This window comes from Aspergillus lucknowensis, assembly GCF_044049455.1.
Source record: "Aspergillus lucknowensis strain CBS 449.75 chromosome Unknown BJX67scaffold_43, whole genome shotgun sequence".
Classification (NCBI taxonomy): Eukaryota; Fungi; Ascomycota; class Eurotiomycetes; order Eurotiales; family Aspergillaceae; genus Aspergillus; species Aspergillus lucknowensis.
In genome coordinates, this window is record NW_027263587.1 from 143,081 (window position 1) to 161,054 (window position 17,974).

A 17,974-nucleotide genomic window follows, 5' to 3' on the forward strand; every position below is an offset into this window, starting at 1 on the left:
CAAAGTAGCCCTGAAGGCGAAGGTTGCACTTTCGATTCAAAATATGGGAGGATGGCCGATCGGGGGAATGACACCACCACACAAGGCGATCGAGGATGAACTGAAGTGGCGAAGTAAAGGAACCGAACTGAGGCTGGGGAAGAGCAAAAGGCGAGAAAAAGAGATGAGGAAAGGGAGGGGGATTGGACGAATAAAAGAAATTGCTTGAGAGAAAAGTCGATTCCCGGTACTTGTCAGACCAAAACAGGCCCTGCGGGAATCCGTGCTGACAGCCCAGAAGCTGAGCCCAGCACTCAAGATGCCCTCCCGCGAGACGTCAATCTTCTGTCAGATTCTCGGCTTTTAGCATGGGTTTTACGCTCATTTCTTGCGACAGTCAAGTTGACGGCAGGCTCCGCACATTCTTGGTTGAGGCCACACTTGACAGTATTTCCAGGCTGTTGAAGCCGAGCAGGAATATCGAGATTATAATGGAATCTTCCTCATAGATACATATTCTGTGAAACGGCTAGAACATTAGTTCAATGTGGCTCAAGTACTACTCGAAGGGTCGGCATGCGAATTACTCCGTCGTCACAATGAAGAAAGAGAATTCGCTCTCTTCATGTCGAAGATCCCATGCATGGAGAAAAGCAAATAAAAGCAATGCCCCCCTCGCGATCGGGTTTCCTGTCTTCGTCGGGAACGTATCCGTATCTCAAGGCTCCTGGTTGCCGACAGGATTTTGCAACCTCCGCGCTAGAATGACCGAGTCGGGCGTCAGAGAAATCTTCGCTGGACGTCGAGACGAGGCCTGAAGTTCGGACTTGATCAATGATCATTCTGGAAGAAGTGGTGACGAATGCTGAGAACAATCAAATCGAGGCCCCATCCACAATCGTAGTCCACAAAGGCCAAGGTGGTGATCCTCGTCTCGTTCTCTTCAGGTTGCTCCGCAAGCCTCCCCATTATTGTGGAGAACTTTGCAGTCCAATAAGCAAAGGCTCGAGCCATCCATCACGGACTCCGAGAAGCAACAGTTCCCGACGAGCTGGCTGATGAGGGCCACTGTTGTGCAACATGAGTCAAGTGTTCCGTTTCCAATGGCCAATCTCGATCATGCCGAATCCTCCTGAAGTCTGCAGGGACAGACCAGAATCATCACCGCTCGTAAAGTTGAACAATCATGCAAGGCGGGGCTTCACGTAACAAAGAGCATTTCTCCAGAAAGTCCTTTCCAACGCATCATTGGAGCTCCTAATTTCGTAACGTAATATTCCATGGTTAAGCGGAATTTCTCCCGCTTCTTTGAAACTGCTCTGGGGTGCATCAAGAGGGGGCGCTTTGGAGTCAGTTGCATCCCACTCCTTCAAATCTCATCAATCTTGCATCAACGAGCCCCGATGCGAGGTTCCATTCTCCTGAAGATACTTCTCGCATCAGAGCCTTTTTGTTATTGAGAAAGCAAAGTGAATTGGGATCGGAACAGAAGCTTGGGACGAATATCTTTGATTTGGAGGGTAGTGATTGCAAGAGGCGGCTTGCGAGAGAACCGCTGGAGAGCAGGCGGCTTTCCGATTGTTATGTACCTGAACAATGGAAATAATAACAGGACCGGCCAAGGCAACTTTACAATGGACCCTTGGGTGCCGTCGCCGAGAAGCCGTTTCGTGGAAGCAGCAGAACATGGGTGGGACTGGGATGCTGCATGGGCGAAAATAGATCTTCTCTCCGATTGCGTCTTGATAATTGTAACCTTGAACTTGGGACTGCTGGTGGAATTATCTCCTGCGAATTTAGTGGCGCTGTGGACGATAGTAACACTGTATGATGGAAGACGTCAAGTCTGGCGGAACGCAAATTCCAGGTCTGAAATGATTCATGCAGAGGTTTGACTGCAAAAGAGATCACTCTTTCTATCCCCTCCAAAATTTAGCTTCTTCACTTCTTCAGCACCATGCTAAAATAAACAATCCAGAACTCAGGACTGGCTTTCCGCGTTGCCGTTGCTTGTTTCAATTCGCGCTTTGTCGCCCTGCATCCTTGTAGGCGCTTGGATACTTGCTCTCTGTGGCCGAAGCGAGTGAAAGCTCCCATCACCGGCCGTCTAAACCCTTAATCCCCCCATTCTTGAACTTTTTCTTCGGCGTAAATATTTGCACACATCGCGGTGTCAGAATCGAACTTTCGAGACCGATCCAGGACTTTCCTTCCCTTCGCTGCCTCCAGATCTGCAACATCCACAATGATCGTCAAATGTCCAAGAGGCTTGGTTGATAAAAAACCTCCGCGCGAGCCTCGTAGGCGCCGCTACTATTTTCAGAGCTGTCTTGCGGGTCCCTAGGTAGGGATCTGACGAAAAGAGACGGCTTGGTGCAGCAGAGCTTCCGAAACCGTGCGTTTGTAGCCTATCGACTCCTGCCCACTCCCCCGACCTGACTGTGACGCCCAAATCTATGCCAGACGTCGATCACAATCTATGCTCCCTAGCAATTTGACTCGCATGATTTCCGGGGGGCAAGCGTGCTGTTGATTGGCTTCCGTGTTTTCTTTCGAGATCTTCCTTTCTTCATGCACTGTCTCATCAGGCGCCATATGGCGGTTCAATGCCATTCACTTCAAGCCATCCTGCACGGCTAAGCTTTATAACGGCTGGTTTCTTCACCCGTCAGGCTGATCATGGTCCTTTATTTTTGTGACTTTGGCTGAGGAGAAGTAGACAAAGCGGAAGATCGGTTGTCAACGTCCATTGTTTCAGACGCCATTGTCAGTGTCAGAGTGCTCTCTTGGGTAACACACTGGTCAAGCCCTATTCTCCCCTATTTGATGATAAATCTTTGTTGCTCTTGCCATAATCTGAGGGCAGAACCAAGAAATACAAGATACTGGAAGTGAAGATAGTGGCCATCACCTGGAACGATGGAGGTATAAAGGGTTCGCAATTCCCAAATAGCCTTGCCTAGAATATTCCTGTTCCCCGTACTGATATTGAAGATAGGACGTGACTTTGATTTCACTGATTTCACTCGCTAGCCGGTGTTCGGGTTCTTTCCCTATTACTAGTACTCCTGCACGCCAATACAAGAGCCATAAACATAACAAAAGATACCTTTCTGCAATGATGGACGGCTCGCGCAGCATGGGCTCGATGTTGATCCTCCTAGCCCTCTTCTTTACCCCTGCTTGCGCCCACTCCTGGGTGGAACAGCTTATGGTTATCGCACCGAACGGGACGTTCGTCGGCTCTCCAGGCTATCCTCGGGGATACGTCTCTCGCTCAGAGCCCACGTTCAGCGACACCGAGATGAGTTACCTCCTGCCACCTACAGGCGAAACTAAAGCCACTTTGACGGATAATATGTGCAAGAAGACCCAACGGAAACAAGTCCAGTCCGACGGCAGCCCACGATTACAGGCGAGCGCAGGCGCCGCCATCGCTCTCCGCTATCAAGAAAACGGCCATGTGACGCTCCCAGATACTCAGATCGGAAAGCCTCACAATCGAGGGACGGTATACGTCTACGGAACCACAGACCCCAAGGACGACGAGAAATTTCTGGATGTTCATAAGGTGTGGAATGAGGACGGAACTGGGGGTGATCGGCGTGGTGTCCTCCTAGCGAAGCGGAACTACGACGATGGGCGTTGCTACCAGATCAACAGTGGTCAGATATCTCAGCACCGACAGGCTCTCTTCCCACATGAGGCGGACCAATATATGGGAGCTGATGTATGGTGCCAATCGGACGTCGCAATACCGGCCAATGCACCATCTGGGAAACCGTACACGCTGTACTGGGTTTGGGATTGGCCTACCGCGCCTCGAGCTGACCCTGGCTTACCAAACGGCAAGCAAGAAATATATACAACATGTATGGATGTTGATGTTGTTGCGGGATCCGATGACCTGACGCGGGTGGCTGCAAAATACATTGAGGGCCAGTCCCTCAACAGTGCTTCGATGCCGGACCAATTCGAAGAGATACTCAACTCTAAATCGGGGGTCTCTGCCGACAGCTCTTCTCCAGTACCGATGGCTGAATCTCCTTCAAACCCTGTGACGACAGCACCTCCGGAGCCGACGGCAGTCCCTCCGGTGGCTACAGTGACGGTGACTTCGTTTGTGACCTCAGTGAAGATCGTCTGGGAGAGAGATAGTCCTTAGAATTGTGGATTTAACGTTCTGGGTGCAGTGTCTGGGTGTGAAATGACTCCCATGCGTGAAGGGTGTTTGTACGATAGTTGAGACATTGCCGACACTCGTCGTTCGTGTGCCGCCATACAACCAGGCAGGCCTGGCTGAAAATGAGTCGAGGGTTTTAGTGTCTCCTGTCGCGGCCTTCGTCTTGAGGTGATCTCCTGGAAGATCCGATACTTGTACATAGAGATACGCTCGTTATAACCTATTTTCATTTTTCGACCAGGTCAAATCGTCTCGAGTAAATTTCGTAGTAAAGGTAAGGTCCCATCCCTCTGCCTCCGAGTGAGTCTGCAAGGACCGACAATGAAGAGAAAGGGAAACAAGGCGTCAAGGCACCAAGAATCTGAAACACGCTAGTCCGTGTGCAGCATATCACGTGCAGTTCCTTCAAGCAAAGCGACGAGCACAATCAAATGAACCATCGAGGCGCCGATGAAGTGAGATCGGTGATCGAACCCTCTTTGCTCTCTTCTCCAAACTTGATAATTTCATTGTCCCTTTTCTTAAGTTCATTGTGGGTTGTCTTTTTCTGTTTCTCTCTGTTTTTTTTCTCATCCAACTCCCTGCATTGGAACGCCGGTGCAGGGCAGGAATTGATATCAGCGCTCTGCGATTGGGACAAGCGAACGGCTTCGAGTGACGGCGAACTCCACAGCAATCCCCGACTGCGCCTCGTCACCCGCTTGAGCGCTGCGTTTCGTCCTGTCCAGCATCGAGAACGGAGCTTGGAAGAAGTTCCAGAACTCTGAAGCACCACACATCGCTTTTTCTCCGGTGAGTATCTGTCTTCGTCGCCGTCGGCAAAGAGAGTTTCTTCCGCCACTCCTCCGAGGACTCGGGTCGGGTGGTGCTCTCAATTGGACGCAGAATGCAGCTCTTGTGTGTGCAATTAGACGCCCATCCCCTCGCTTTCCACTTGTCAATCTTTTGCCCCCTCTCGCCTTTCTCTCTCAATTTCGTTCTCACCTCTGTCCCGCATCGTTCGAGCTGGAAGCCGGCGTTCCTGGCACGTTTGGCGCGTACTGACGCTATATTTAGAACTCAGATCTACCCTTGACAACTTGGACACTCGAGCGCGGGAGGAAATCCAATCCGAAACATCTCGTTGCAGCGGCCAAAACACGCTCTGTTACTGGGTTTTTGTGCAGCTGGAAGGATTCTTGAAGTTCCTTAGCTTCCCGCCCGGAGGGGTTCGTTCCTGCTGTTCTCACCATACCCGCCGTCTGGAGCTGTGCCACTTGGGCATTTGTTCATCGCTCCAACGCTGGGCCGTCGGGGGTTTCGTCCTCTCTCATCGGCCTCTCGCTTCACTTCGTACTTTATCGCTGCCTCCTTAATTTCGAACTCCTGAAATTCATCTCGCCTCCGATAAATACTCAGGGTTGGATCGTGCTTTCACGCAAGGAGCCCGGAGCCCCTCCCCGCCGAATCGCACCTCCCCGAATCCTCGTTGCTGTCCCACAATTCACATAACCCTTGGCTGGGAGGGTTATCATTCTATACATACAGACTGCGGAATTTTGGTGTCTCAGTCTGGGATAAAAAATACGAAATATTCGCAGAGTTGTGGGCTGGGAGTCGCGATGCCAATCTAGGGTGAACCCCCCAACCGCCATCACCTGAATTGATATTTCCCTCCCACATCTCTTGACGTGCAATCATCAAATTCTGCTGCGCTCGTTCGCCTCTTGCCGATGACTGCCACCATGACGACAACGACTTCCCCGCCTCCATCTCAGCAGACTGTTCCTTCTCCTAACCTCACGGTTCTGCATCCCCTTGTTACCGACACACCAGTCAGATTGTCGGGTCGCCAAAGGTCTTCATCGTACACAAAGGACCGCCTATCCACATTTTCAAACCTTTCCGTAGCGTCACAGAATCGCTCGCGACCTGGGTCACATGTCTTCCCGATCTTCCATTCCAGTTTACCCTACGCTCTCGTCCGGGATTTTGCGTATCCACCTATCCATCCTTTCCATTACGGCCCGCTGCCGCTCTCTGCATCGGGGCTTTCCAGCCCTGTAAGCGATCAGCGGCGATTGTCCGACCCACCCGGTTCTTGGGACAGCTCGCGTGGCCACTGGTCCACGGGCCCTTGGGGAACTGACCATGGCCATGGACACCAACAGCTTCCTGCAATGTCCTTTGGCGATGGGCCACCATATAGCGAAGATGAAGATCTACACAGTCCTGTGTTTTCTGCCCCTCGCCATCGCAAGAACAAGTCCACTGGAACCGACTTGAACGGCGGAGAGGATAGATTTTCTGGCGGTAATACCTACAAGCCCAATATGAGCCACCTCCCGGATAATGAACGGGGAATGTTGGTCAGCATGAACGCGGATGGCAGCGAAACTTATTACGTGAACGACGAGGATGCGGCGGAGAATGGACCAGGAGGTGATCTTGTCACTTATCCAGCGAACGAGAGCCGATACACGTACATTGGCGCATATCATGATATTCAGGGGTACGGGAGAGATGCAGGGTTCGAGTCTGAAGAAGACTATGCTGGAACTCATCGCTACTCGCGCGAGTTTCAATTCTCCGTTGGATGTCCCGATGAGGAGATGCACGGGAAGGCGGTTGCACTTTTTGATTTCACACGAGAGCATGAGAATGAGCTTCCCTTAGCAGAAGGCCAAGTTATTTTCGTCTCCTACCGGCATGGCCAAGGATGGCTCGTAGCGGAGGATCCTCGTACTGGAGAGAGCGGGTTAGTCCCGGAGGAATTCGTCCGCCTCGTCCGTGACATTGAAGGCGGTTTGACATCGCTTAACGGGGAACCTGGGGCTGACTCCGAGGAAGATGATTGTATAAGCCCGGAGTCCGCGGGCTCCCAGCAGGAGATGACTCCTACCACCCACTCAACGACGAATGGAGCGTTGCCTGTCAGTACCGTGAAGACTCCTGAGAGTCCCGGAAAGGAAACCACGACAGACCCTCCGGAGGTGGAGCATGTATCTGACAAGAAACAATAACCTGTGTGGGAAACATGAGGTGAAGCATGCGAAAATCGAGAGACTCTACTGTCCTCGCTGGCATGGCCTCTATTAATGATTCCGAAAGTTCCCTGACTGGAACTTCCCCAATACTCTGCATACACAGTGATAGAATGGTCATGGCTGTGGTTGAGAGTCATGAATTGGTCTTGTCTTTGGGATTGTGCCTTGGGGAGCATATCATATCATATTACCCTGAATTCGCAGAGCCAGCCTGCGGATACGCAACGCTTGTTACGAGAGCGATGTGAGAGAGATTGTACATATTCATTATATCCATTGGAGTACTGTTCAGCATCAGCGTCGGGTGGTCGTCAATATATCATATATCACATCAAATATCAATATTGGCATTAAATCGAGGTCGTTTTCGGATATCATTAAGGGTATGTGAACATAGTACAGACCAGACAAGGTAAGAAGGAAATCATCAGGGTTTCGGTTCGGCCTCAGGAGTCGGCATCTCCGCGACTGCCAAGGACCCCGGCAACTCAGCCAACCTTCTTGTCCTCACCTCCTCCATCTGTCCCTTCCCATCACTCGTTGGCGTCGCTATCGTCGTCACGGGCGTTCCTGAATCGATCTCATGCAACGCTCGCCCGGAAGCATCCAACTCCTGCTTCTCCCGCGACGCTAGCATCGCTGCCCCTTTATCCCCTTCACCAATTTCCCCATCCTCCTTAACCGCCTCACCAGCTCCAGCTCCAACCCCAGTCCCCACCCCACTATCATCCCCAGTCAGACCGCCATCCAGGTCCCCAGCGTGCGCCTGGGCCTGGGCCTGCCGTCTCTTCCTCCTCCTCAAATACCAAGCCAGCAAAAAGATAATACTCGTCACCGCAACGGCGCCCACAATCCCACCCGCAATCCCGCCCTTCTGGGCAGACGTCAACCCAGACGAACCCGAGGACGAATCCGAGTCTCCTGTCCCCGTCGGCGACGGTGTATTATCTCCCGTTGTCGTAGTAGGGGTGGTACTGGTGCTCGGGCTCGTCGACGACGTCGGGGTCTCAGTCGGAGTCGAACTTGAAGTCCCGTTGATCATATCCTCCCACCTCACGCAGCAGACGATGTAGTTCGGGCCTATGCAAGGCCAGGGGAACTTTCCGTAGGATTTTCAATGTTAGGATCTCGTCTCTAAAGCCGGAGGGGAGGGGAGGGAGGGGGAGACGTACGCCAGTCCCGGGAACCCACTCCCCCTCACAGGTCTGGTTATCTCTGTTCCTGCACCATCCATCGCCGACATCGGTGGAGCAGTCGTGGTTAAGGCAGCACTATATCGCATCGCGTTGCATTTGTCAATGGTTATTCCTCTCCATTTTTTTTTTTTTGGTTTCTCTTTTCGTTTTGGTACGAGCGGTTGTGTTGGGAATAAAATGTCTCGTTCTAGGAATGCGAAGAGGCAGAAGGACGTGGGAGTTACCTCAAGTGAAGCATCATGTTGACACTGGTTCTGGTAGAGGACTCCGGGGCCTTGAACAGATGGAGGTCGTTAGCAACTCAACGCCATCTAACGATCATAAAATCATAATAAAGATGGTCGGGTAAAACAGGAGGAAAAAGGAGTAACCTACATTTATCATCAGTTACACACTCGCCCTCGCCCAGCCCACCCGAGCAGGTCGAGTCGGACTGGCGTCGCGAAATCGCGAAAAAGGAGTCGAAGGAGTCGACAGGGTTGAAGATGCGCATTTCAGCGAGCGGACTCCGTTTTTAGAAAACTTTCTATGATATTTGGGGGCATAGAAGCTATCGATGAGCACGAGGGAGGGAGGGAGAGATGGAAGGAAAACGGCGCAACAACGGGGCAGGTGCTTGCAATATAAGGATCCCCGCAGATCGGGCCAGTCAAACTCTGGGCTCTGTGAAATTGAGGTTCAGCCTCGATTGATGGGCCTGGCTTTTGGGCCACGAGGAGTTGCAACTGCGACATCCCACAGGATCCAGCCAGGCAGGGGGTGGTGCCTGGCTGTCCCATCAGAGTTGGCGCGGGTGCAGATCCCTGCGCCGCCCGACCAGGAAATACGAGCTCTTCGCCTCTTGGACAATGCCTTCGACGACGTGCGGCTGAGTTGTGACGGCTTGTTGCATTTGAGGGACGGGGTTGTGGCCTGTTTGGTGGGATTCGAGGCCTTCACTGCGTCTGTGGTGTTGAGAATAATCTGGAGATTGGTGCTTCAGCCCCAAGCCGGCGCGACAGAGAGGCCTTGCGATGCAATTCGTTTGTGGCGATGCAGGGGATGATCTCTCCTCAAGAGTCTGGGCGCCGTGCGACCGTTTCGGATTGTGGCGGTCGATCCTCAAAAAAAGCACTGGGAATGTTGGCTGAAGTCAAGGTTGAAGAATGGTATTGTCCGTTGATCACCAATAATCAAGTGAAAGGCAAGCTAATTTTATTTCCAGCATCATACTCACAGAGAATGAGAGATTTTGCACAACAAAGAAACACTGCCCAAGAAGCTATAGAAAACAGAAAAAAATGAAGAGTCTAACCGAGTAAGTCGTCCAGTCCTGAACTCCCCGTCTTTGCCCCTTGCTGTGGCTGTTGCGGTTGAGACAGCGCCGGAGACGCAAAACTGGATGCGGCTGGTGCACCCCAGATGCCCGCGCTGGCCTTCTCCTTCGCCATACTTGCGAGGTTAGGCCCTTTTTTGGCGTCAGAGGAGGATTTCTGAATTCCAGCGCTCGCGCTGGCCGTCGACCACAGCGAGCCGAATGCATCGCCAGAGGATTTTGACGCTGCAGGCTTGTTGCCTTGAGAAGGAGCGGAGGCGCTCGTGGCAGATGAGAAGGACGACGTAGATGGCATTGCTGGTCGGTGGCCCGGTTGCGCCGTAGGTGTCTGCTGAGAGCCGACTGAAATCGATGTGAAATAGTTCGGCGTTGCTGCCTGGTACCCAGTAGGCTTCGCCTGTGCGGCGGGCTTCGAACTCTGGGACGAAAGGGCTGGGGATGTGACGCCGCTTGATGTCGAAGTCGGCGTCATTGAGGTGAACCCAACAATGTCGTTCAGGTTCGATCCTTGTGTTGCTGACACGGGCCTAGGCGCGGCAAATTGCGTGCTCGAAGTGGTGCTGACGGTGGAGGCTGGTGGTGCGATAGAGATTGAGTTGGATGTAGACGGTGCCGGCTGAGGAGCTGACTGAAAATCATCGAAGTCATCATCATCATTGGCAGGTGTGGGATCTAGCATATTGAGGCCATTGCTGCCGCCGGAGGGCAGCTTTCCGGAAGCGATGGAGGTTGTTGGAGCAGGAGCGGGTGTATCATCAAGGAAGTCGACCAGATCGGGTTCAGGTGCCTTCCGGGCCTCTGGCTTCTTCGCTTCCCGCTGAGCGGGCGGCGGGGGACTGGCCGCTTGCCTGCGAACCGGGGTGGCGTCGGCTTCATCATACTCATCATATTCCTCGAACCGATTCGACCGTCGCCCGGTGTCCTCGAATTCGCCAGTGTTGCCTCCAAAACCGCCACCGTCACCGTAAACTCCCCCACTATACCCGCCAAAGGAGAGGCTATCACTGCCAAAACCACCATAGCGGCTTCCGGAGCTACCCATTCCTCCTGTTGTTCCGGCTCCGCCCTCAAACCCCCGGAATTTGTTACGGTTGGTCCTGGCCTTCTTTCTTTCGGCACGTATCAAGTCGACATCGCCTAGAAGCTTAACCAATTCCTGGGCACGGTTACGCACATTGATTCCCTGATCTTTCCCGTTGGGATCGATGTAGTGAAACTGGCGAAGCATTCGAATGAGGGACAGGTGGGATCTGGCATCATCGACAACGCGCTCCGAACCGTTTTTAATAAGAAACTCTAGAAGTTGAAGGCCCTAAATCCCGGCAACGCGGACCTCATTAAAACCACGGATCGGCCGGCTGTTGAAGTATCCTTACCTTGTAAATTTGTCGCCACTCTTCCGATGTTTTGTCCGTGAATCTCTTGTAAATCATAGGCATGATCTCATTGAGTAGCTGACTGAAAATCATGGACAGCGGGGCATCAGCAATGATTCCGTGGGCCCGTTGCGACGGCGTCGCATCGGGGAAGGAAGACAACTGACTAGCTGTGGGTTCCGGTAGCAATCTCCTGCATCAGCGTCGTTGAGGCACCCCAAGGCTCATTATTTGTAGCTTCTCGGACCTAGCAGGCGTGAGTTACTGATGCTGTGACAGGTGATGCAGCGGTCGTGGGAGCGGCGTGTTGCTGGAATCGGAGGTGGGAATGGGCGGGAGAACGACGAACCTTGGCCTCCATCTCGGTATAATTCATGACAGCTTTGAAAGTTAGCAGAGTCGAGGCACATTTTGAGGGTAAATAATGCGAAGAAGTCTGTAGTGAATGAACGTAGGATCTTAAAATTGGGGCTTACCATTCTGGACCTTGCGCACTCCCGCCTTAAGATCATACAAAGTCAAGTTGCTGACCTGGTTCTTGAGAGAATCGAAATCCATGGTGCGCCAGTCGTAGAATCGTCGAAGGCTGCCGGGGTTGCAAATTGGACGGAGAAAAAAAGCGTCCTGTATCTAGAACAGGCGCAAATCAAACGGAAGTGAGGTGACAGGACAGAGGACAGACAGCGCCTCGAGGATCACGAAGTGGTGGTCCAGCTGGCAATAATCGGCTGTCAGGCCCCAAGGCGGAAGTCACGTGGTGCCCCTGAAGAATGTGTTCTGACTTTGTCCGATAACACGATATCATTTAGCCCATACATACATGTGTACGTCTATGGTTTCGTCCAAATCATCACAGAGAAGGTAAGGCCATCGTCTCGAAGAATGCTGATGGCCAGCACGTAGAGAATAAACTCACTGTCATAGAAAATGTCGCAAACAGGCCGGCGCCTGGGGCAGAGAACTATCTAGGCTGGCGCTTTTGTCGTTGGAATGGAAACATGACATAAACGGAGAAGGAAATGGGGATATCATCAGAAATTGAAAATGCAAAGAACGCGCAGTAGTGTTCATGCATAGCCGAAAGGATAAACAACCTCCCTAAATAGCAACCCAAACACCCGAGGCAATTATTCATTATAAAATTTCCTCATAATCAGATGCAGGAAAAGGTTGACGTTGACCCGCAGGTGTCCGTCGAAAAAATCAAGGAACTGCGTGTTATTGAACTGGGCCTGGAGTAAGTCGTCCAAGGGGACCTGGGCGTTGGCTCCGGGAACCATCATCGGACCGCTGCTTCCATCAAGTGTGAAGACACCGACTTCGTTACTCGAGATGGTGAGGTCGACACGGTCCCACTGCCGCTCGGTATAACCCTTCCAGTAGACAAGAACTCCTTTATCCGCCAGGTTCCGGGCCGAGTATTTATATGACCCGAACTTGAACACCTTGCCAGACTTCTGGAGCTCCCGCTGGTGGTCCCATTGCTTGGTGAAGGGCATGAGGAATCTCTTCTTGCCTTTCTTGTTTTGCAACGTTACCATGGCCTGCTCGATGTAATCGTTATAGGTCTTGAGCTGCTGGTCCAACCAGACAGCTTGGTCATTGAGACGCGTAAGTGTCATCCGGGTCCCTTCTAGTTCCCGCTGACGTTGAATCCTTCGGCGGTGCTTAGTCCGTATGTCGATAGCAATGGCGTTCAAAAGATCCTGGTAGTGGTTGTCGCGGGTAATCTTTCCCGTTCGTTCAAGCTGCAAGATGTTCTCCAGGGCAGTACGCTTCAGTTCTGAGTAGCTCATGGAGGCGATGTCCACCAAGCTATTGGCTTCGGAGTACGCGCTTCGCTGCGTGTTGTGTGCATTCAGCTCATCACGCACGAACGCCATCCATTTCTCCTCGTCTTCTGGCGTGGGCGGCGTCACCATAATCTCCATTAGATTGGCCCCGGATTGTACTCGTATGATATAAAGCACACATCTCTTCGTTTCCATGAATAAAGCCTTGACGTCGGCTTCCGGGTCTACGCGAGTCGTCAGTATATAAACCAAATATTCGTTTGATCGGTTGTCGCTCACCTTCAACTTGTGCAAGTTTAGGATTCAGTGTCAAGTTGATCTCAGACGAGTTAACACTCATCAATTCGTTCTCGTTCGACTTGACGTTTCCCAGATCACGAATGACTTCCTTGAGGATATCATCTGGGCTGGCGCAAATGTTGTGAATGTTTGATGCCACGAGCTGATGGATTGAGAAGATATCAGACATCTTGATGTACAACGTAGGCTTTTTTTTGGCGTAGAGATCATTGAATTCGTCGATATCGAAATATGTTTCGGCATCTTGGATGGAGATCACTGTTACACGGTAGTCAGCATGGCGGCAAAGCAGTTTGGCGCTGAAATTGTACTCACTGTCACCCCAAATTTGGCCCAGCCTTTGGATCGACTCCGCAACATAGGTGTTCAGAGGCTGAAGGTACACATTTTCTGCACCAAAAAGTCTTCCCGATGACACCTGAGCGATGACTTTCGCGATCTCCGACAAATTGCGCTTTTGTTCCTGGGTCAAGCCCCGATCGGCTACCCCGTACTTCTCTGGCTCAACGATGGCGGGCTGGAAATAATTTTTCCACACCCAGTATCCGACAGATTGAAGGATATATCCAGGGTCCTCACTGGCGAACCGAGCGAGCAGACTTTCGTACATCTGCTTGGCAATGTATCGAATTCCGAAAGGCATGCGGAAAAGGAGTTCTTCTAGTGCAGCGAAAAATTGGTCCGCAATATCTCTAAGGTCTTGCAAATGTTGAATAAACGTCGCTCTTGTTTCCGGATCGCGGATGGCTTCTTCTTTCGGAATATCGAGTCGACGTCTACTCCGCTTGCCGGTCCGGAGTTCTTCGTTGTTGATGGCAGACCGGTAAATCTGCATCGGATCACTTTCCAAGTCAAGCTCTGGGTTTTCGATGACATTATCCTTCACGGTGGTACTGAGTACATCCCGCATGAACTTGCGGTCCCGAGGGGATTTGATGTATGAGGCGAAGAGCTTGTTCCAGAAAGAATTGCAGCGGAGGTATTCTTGGAGCGACGTGAAGCTCTCAACTTCCTCTCGTGCGGAACGAGCCAGCAACTTTATGAGATAGTACTCCTCACGCCTCTTTTGGGAGTATCCAAAGAGGCCCATCATCAGATGCCGAATTCTCTCATACTCCTTTTCTGGAGTGTTCACCTCGCGCAGGCGCCTGAATAGCTTGGCGAGGTATTGAGACTGCGTTTGAAGGAGGAAGAAGAACACTTGGTACTGCTCTAACTTCCTTCTTGAGGTTTTATTCAGGGCCTTCAAGTCGAACGGGTCCTTCGACGAGATCTCCGTGTTGGACAGAAGGTTGCCGACATGGCCGCCGAAGTGTTTTTGGTGCTTAACAACTTCGTCCAGCGTAATCTTGTTCTTCACAAGCAGGGCAATCTTAATATCTAGCTGGCTGATGTACTGTTCAGCCAGCTCGTTCTGCCGAACCTGTTGAACCACCAGTTTCCTCGTCCGCTCAGACTCAACCTCTTCATCAAAGTCAAACTCGCTATCATTGAGCAGATGCACAAATCCTTTCACTGTGCCCACGGGAGGGTTCTTGCCGCTTGTGAGGCTCTTGTATGCTTGACCCTGAATTCTCCCCCTTACAAAACTCTGCGCTTTGATCACCTTCTCCATGTTCTCCTGATAGTAGCGGCGCTTTTCCTCGAACTTCACTCTGACCATGTGACCCCGAATATGAGACTGGAGGTCGGTGATCACGTCTTCTTCGGCTGCGAGCTCCGCCAGGGTCTGCCCGACACCGACACGCACGATCATGGCTCTAATATGCGCTTGAAATTGGCTAATATCATCTTCGCAGTCCTCCAGGTCTTCGAGTATTCCGCCGACGTGAATGCGCAAAACGGCTGCCCGAGCAAGTGACTGCAGATCTATGATGGCAGGCTTCTGCTCCCGCAGCAACGCCGCATCATCTTCCAACCTCCTCCTTAGGATGGCGCCGCGAGCCCTTGACTGAAGCTCTAGGACCGAGTCGGTTTCTCTCATCAACGATTCTCTTTGAGACTCCAGCAAAGACCGTACAGCCGTACTTCGAGCTACACTTTGAAGCTCAACGATCGATGGAGCATGCTGCGAAAGTGCTTCTCGGACAGACTCAAGGAACTTTCTCAGGGCATGACCACGTGTTAGCGACTGGAGGATGATTAATCCGTGCTCTTCCTTTGCAAGAGACTCTTTCAGAACGGATTGTGACTTTCTGATCGCCAAGGCTCGCGCCCGCGCTTGGATGGAGGTCACAGAACGGTTCTCTGCGTCAAGCAAGAACTTCGTGTGAGCGACATTCCTGCGGACTAGCAGCCCTCGGATTGCCGCCTGTACCATGTTTGCATTGCTGTCCATTTCTGCGATCTCGTCTTGCTGCGTGGTCAGGTGGTGGCGGAGGTATGCACCACGAATGGCAGCCTGCAGCATTTGAACTTCTTCCTCCACCCCTCTCGTCGCTTCGTACTGGTTCGAGATTTGCGAACGTGTCAGGGCGCCACGGATAGCAGCCTGAAGCAACCGGACTTGGTCTTCTGCCTCCCTAGTGCCGTCATACAGATCATAGACGGCGTTGCGCTGTAGAGCACCTCTGAGGGCAGCCTGGATCTGCTTAATTCCTGATTCGTGTTTCCGTAACTGGCTCCGAATATATAGGGCTTGTGCCCTCGTTTTCGATCCCCGAATAGCGCTCTGCAGTTGAAGAATGTCATGCTCGAGCGCGTGGTAGTTCTGTTTGGCATTCCGTTGGCGATTTCGGGTAATGAAGCCTCGGCAAATCGCCTGGAGATTGACAGCAAACATGCGCATATCCATGCGATATTGGACAACCTGTCTTGTCCAATCCCCCCGGAGCCTGGATTGAAGCTCGACGAGCAACGGTTCGAAATCCCACAAGACATTCATCATATTTCCCAACTTCAACCTTAGAATTGCTCCTCTAAGCTGAGCCTGGAAATCAATGATGGAGTTCTCATTTTCATGTAGTTCTCGTTGAATCCGATCTTCTTCGGACTCTGGCTCTGGCTCAGCACCAAAATTGGCGGCCATGCCGGTAAAGCTCGGCATACTGACTGCCGCTTTGTCTAGGCCTTTCTGGGTCTGTTCAAGTTCATGGTGCTCGAACTCTAGCTGCCCGACAAGGTTGCCCATTCGGAAGTCGACGAGTCCTTTTTTGAATAGTAGCCACGAAAGAGCATGGATGCAGTGGATGACTTTTGGGATATTCTTCTTTTCGTACAGGTCGATGAGCTCGAACCTGAAAAGCTCTGGAAGCTCCACCTCATCAAGGAAACGAAAGAACAATGCAATATTGTCCGAGTGCCGGTACTGCAGCCTTGCATGTCGGAAAATCCGCAAGTTTCGATTGGGGTACATTGATTGTACGATCTCTGCTAGGGTTACCCCATCACGTAGTGCTTCCTCCAGTTGCACGATGGGGGGGATCTGTTGTTGGATAACTTCTTCGATCCACTCCTTGGCTTCGCCAATGTGACAGAGGTACTCATATGCCTGTAAGAACTGCCGCTGCTTATCCATCCAATTTCCAGCTGCCCATGCTGACGCAGTTGATCTCTGGGCAGCTTTTGCGCCGTGGTTGCCAGCGACTGAACCGGATCTTTTCAGGCGTCGTCGTCCTTGCAAACCTACAACGGATGGAGTATAAGAGTCGATGGAGAAATCCTCCGTTGCACCAGATTTAGCAAACTTGGATAATGCGCGAAGGTGACCGGTCGAGGATTTCTGGAAGGTTTCCAAGTCAGGTGCTGAAAGAGCAGCTGTCAACGGCGGTGGGTGAGGGCTGGACAAGCTCTGAGAGTGCTGTGCTCTGACAACGGGCCGCGTTTGGGGGGAGCCATGATGAGGGGAATTAGTCTTTGTGGGGGTCGTAACATTGGGTGATGCCGTCTCTCTGAGAGGTTCAGAGTCTTGGTTATAGCTATACCGGGCTTCGGGTGTTTGTGGGCGGTTCTCCTTCCAGTGCTGGGGGTTGTCGAGTGTTTGACTTCTTGAGTGGCGAAATGCAGCGTGTTTGCTTGCTGGAGGAGAAGAGTTAGGCGCTTGCGGAAGTGGGCGCAATGAGCGACGGATATTCTCGTAGGTTGCGCCCGCGTTGGACCACGCCGGGATTGTTTCCCTAGCCATATTTTGGAGAGCGGCCGCCGTGTTTACCTCGCTTTTGCCTCGCTTATGCCCAAAGCTGGAAGCTGACTCGATGGAAGCGTTTGAGGAGACAGTACTGGTACGACTGGGGCCAAAGGAATTTGACGAAAGGGAGTATATTGATGAGTTTGTTGATGCCGTCGAGCCATTGCGGAGGGGGCTCGATTGTGTTTGTGTCGGGAGGTCGGTCTGGGCGCGACGAAGGGAAGCTGACGGCACTGACATCACTGGAGTCGTCTCGAGAAGGGGAATGTGAGAAGAAACGAAAAGAGGGGATGTTTGGTTTCAATGGGGCGCATGCCTGCTTCACAAAGGGAAGCAGTCTGTGAGCTACGTGCGGCGTAGATGTCGACCGGGGTACGTATCCTGAAACTTGCGTGGAATGCGCATTCAAGGGAGCAGCTGCATAGCTCTCAGGAAACGGAAAGAACTGGGCGGGAGTGATCGATTGATATAGAAACGGGGTTGTCTCCGTCCCGCAGAGAGGTCCAAGTTCTAGCACGCAGGAGGAGGAGAGAGCAAAAGAGAGACGAAGGGAAAGAAAATGAGTTGTCGAACTACGTCACTTTTAGACGAAGTTTGGTGTGATCGCAAAGGGAAGAAGAGAGAGAAGGAGGAGTCATGGTGGACGGGAGGGGGGATGAGGAGGAAGGCGAGTTCCCAGC

The 17,974-nt window shown here is 52.0% G+C and overlaps 6 protein-coding genes across 6 annotated transcripts; 3 read left to right on the plus strand and 3 right to left on the minus strand.

Annotated features, from left to right (window-relative positions):
• The first annotated feature begins 2,839 nt into the window (after positions 1-2,839).
• BJX67DRAFT_227666 (uncharacterized protein) lies at positions 2,840-4,462 on the plus strand. The gene is made up of 2 exons (XM_071025855.1): positions 2,840-2,913; positions 2,978-4,462. The coding sequence occupies exon 2, from the start codon at positions 3,098-3,100 to the stop codon at positions 4,142-4,144; it is 1,047 nt and encodes a 348-aa protein (XP_070883164.1). The 5' UTR covers positions 2,840-2,913; positions 2,978-3,097; the 3' UTR covers positions 4,145-4,462.
• Positions 4,463-5,886: 1,424 nt separating this feature from the next.
• BJX67DRAFT_384022 (adaptor protein NBP2) lies at positions 5,887-7,164 on the plus strand (the record flags this gene model as incomplete). The annotated part of the gene is made up of 1 exon (XM_071033582.1): positions 5,887-7,164. The coding sequence occupies one exon, from the start codon at positions 5,887-5,889 to the stop codon at positions 7,162-7,164; it is 1,278 nt and encodes a 425-aa protein (XP_070883165.1).
• Positions 7,165-7,615: 451 nt separating this feature from the next.
• BJX67DRAFT_384023 (uncharacterized protein) lies at positions 7,616-8,877 on the minus strand (the record flags this gene model as incomplete). Its single annotated transcript, XM_071033583.1, has 4 exons — positions 7,616-8,287; positions 8,361-8,459; positions 8,540-8,658; positions 8,760-8,877. 4 exons carry the CDS (start codon positions 8,875-8,877, stop codon positions 7,616-7,618), a joined length of 1,008 nt encoding a protein of 335 aa, XP_070883166.1.
• BJX67DRAFT_227543 (uncharacterized protein) lies at positions 8,756-9,636 on the plus strand. Its single transcript, XM_071025854.1, has one exon. The coding sequence runs from the start codon at positions 8,941-8,943 to the stop codon at positions 9,427-9,429; it is 489 nt and encodes a 162-aa protein (XP_070883167.1). The 5' UTR covers positions 8,756-8,940; the 3' UTR covers positions 9,430-9,636.
• BJX67DRAFT_227161 (uncharacterized protein) lies at positions 9,276-11,850 on the minus strand. The gene is made up of 5 exons (XM_071025849.1): positions 11,552-11,850; positions 11,425-11,456; positions 11,243-11,322; positions 11,076-11,157; positions 9,276-11,011 (listed from the first exon to the last, which is right to left on the minus strand). Exons 1-5 carry the CDS (start codon positions 11,631-11,633, stop codon positions 9,674-9,676), a joined length of 1,614 nt encoding a protein of 537 aa, XP_070883168.1. The 5' UTR covers positions 11,634-11,850; the 3' UTR covers positions 9,276-9,673.
• BJX67DRAFT_361894 (putative Ras GTPase activating protein) lies at positions 11,811-17,972 on the minus strand (the record flags this gene model as incomplete). The annotated part of the gene is made up of 3 exons (XM_071029929.1): positions 13,484-17,972; positions 13,148-13,426; positions 11,811-13,092 (listed from the first exon to the last, which is right to left on the minus strand). Coding segments are annotated over exons 1-3 (5,216 nt in total), but the record flags the coding sequence as incomplete, so codon positions are not given.
• Positions 17,973-17,974: the final 2 nt, after the last annotated feature.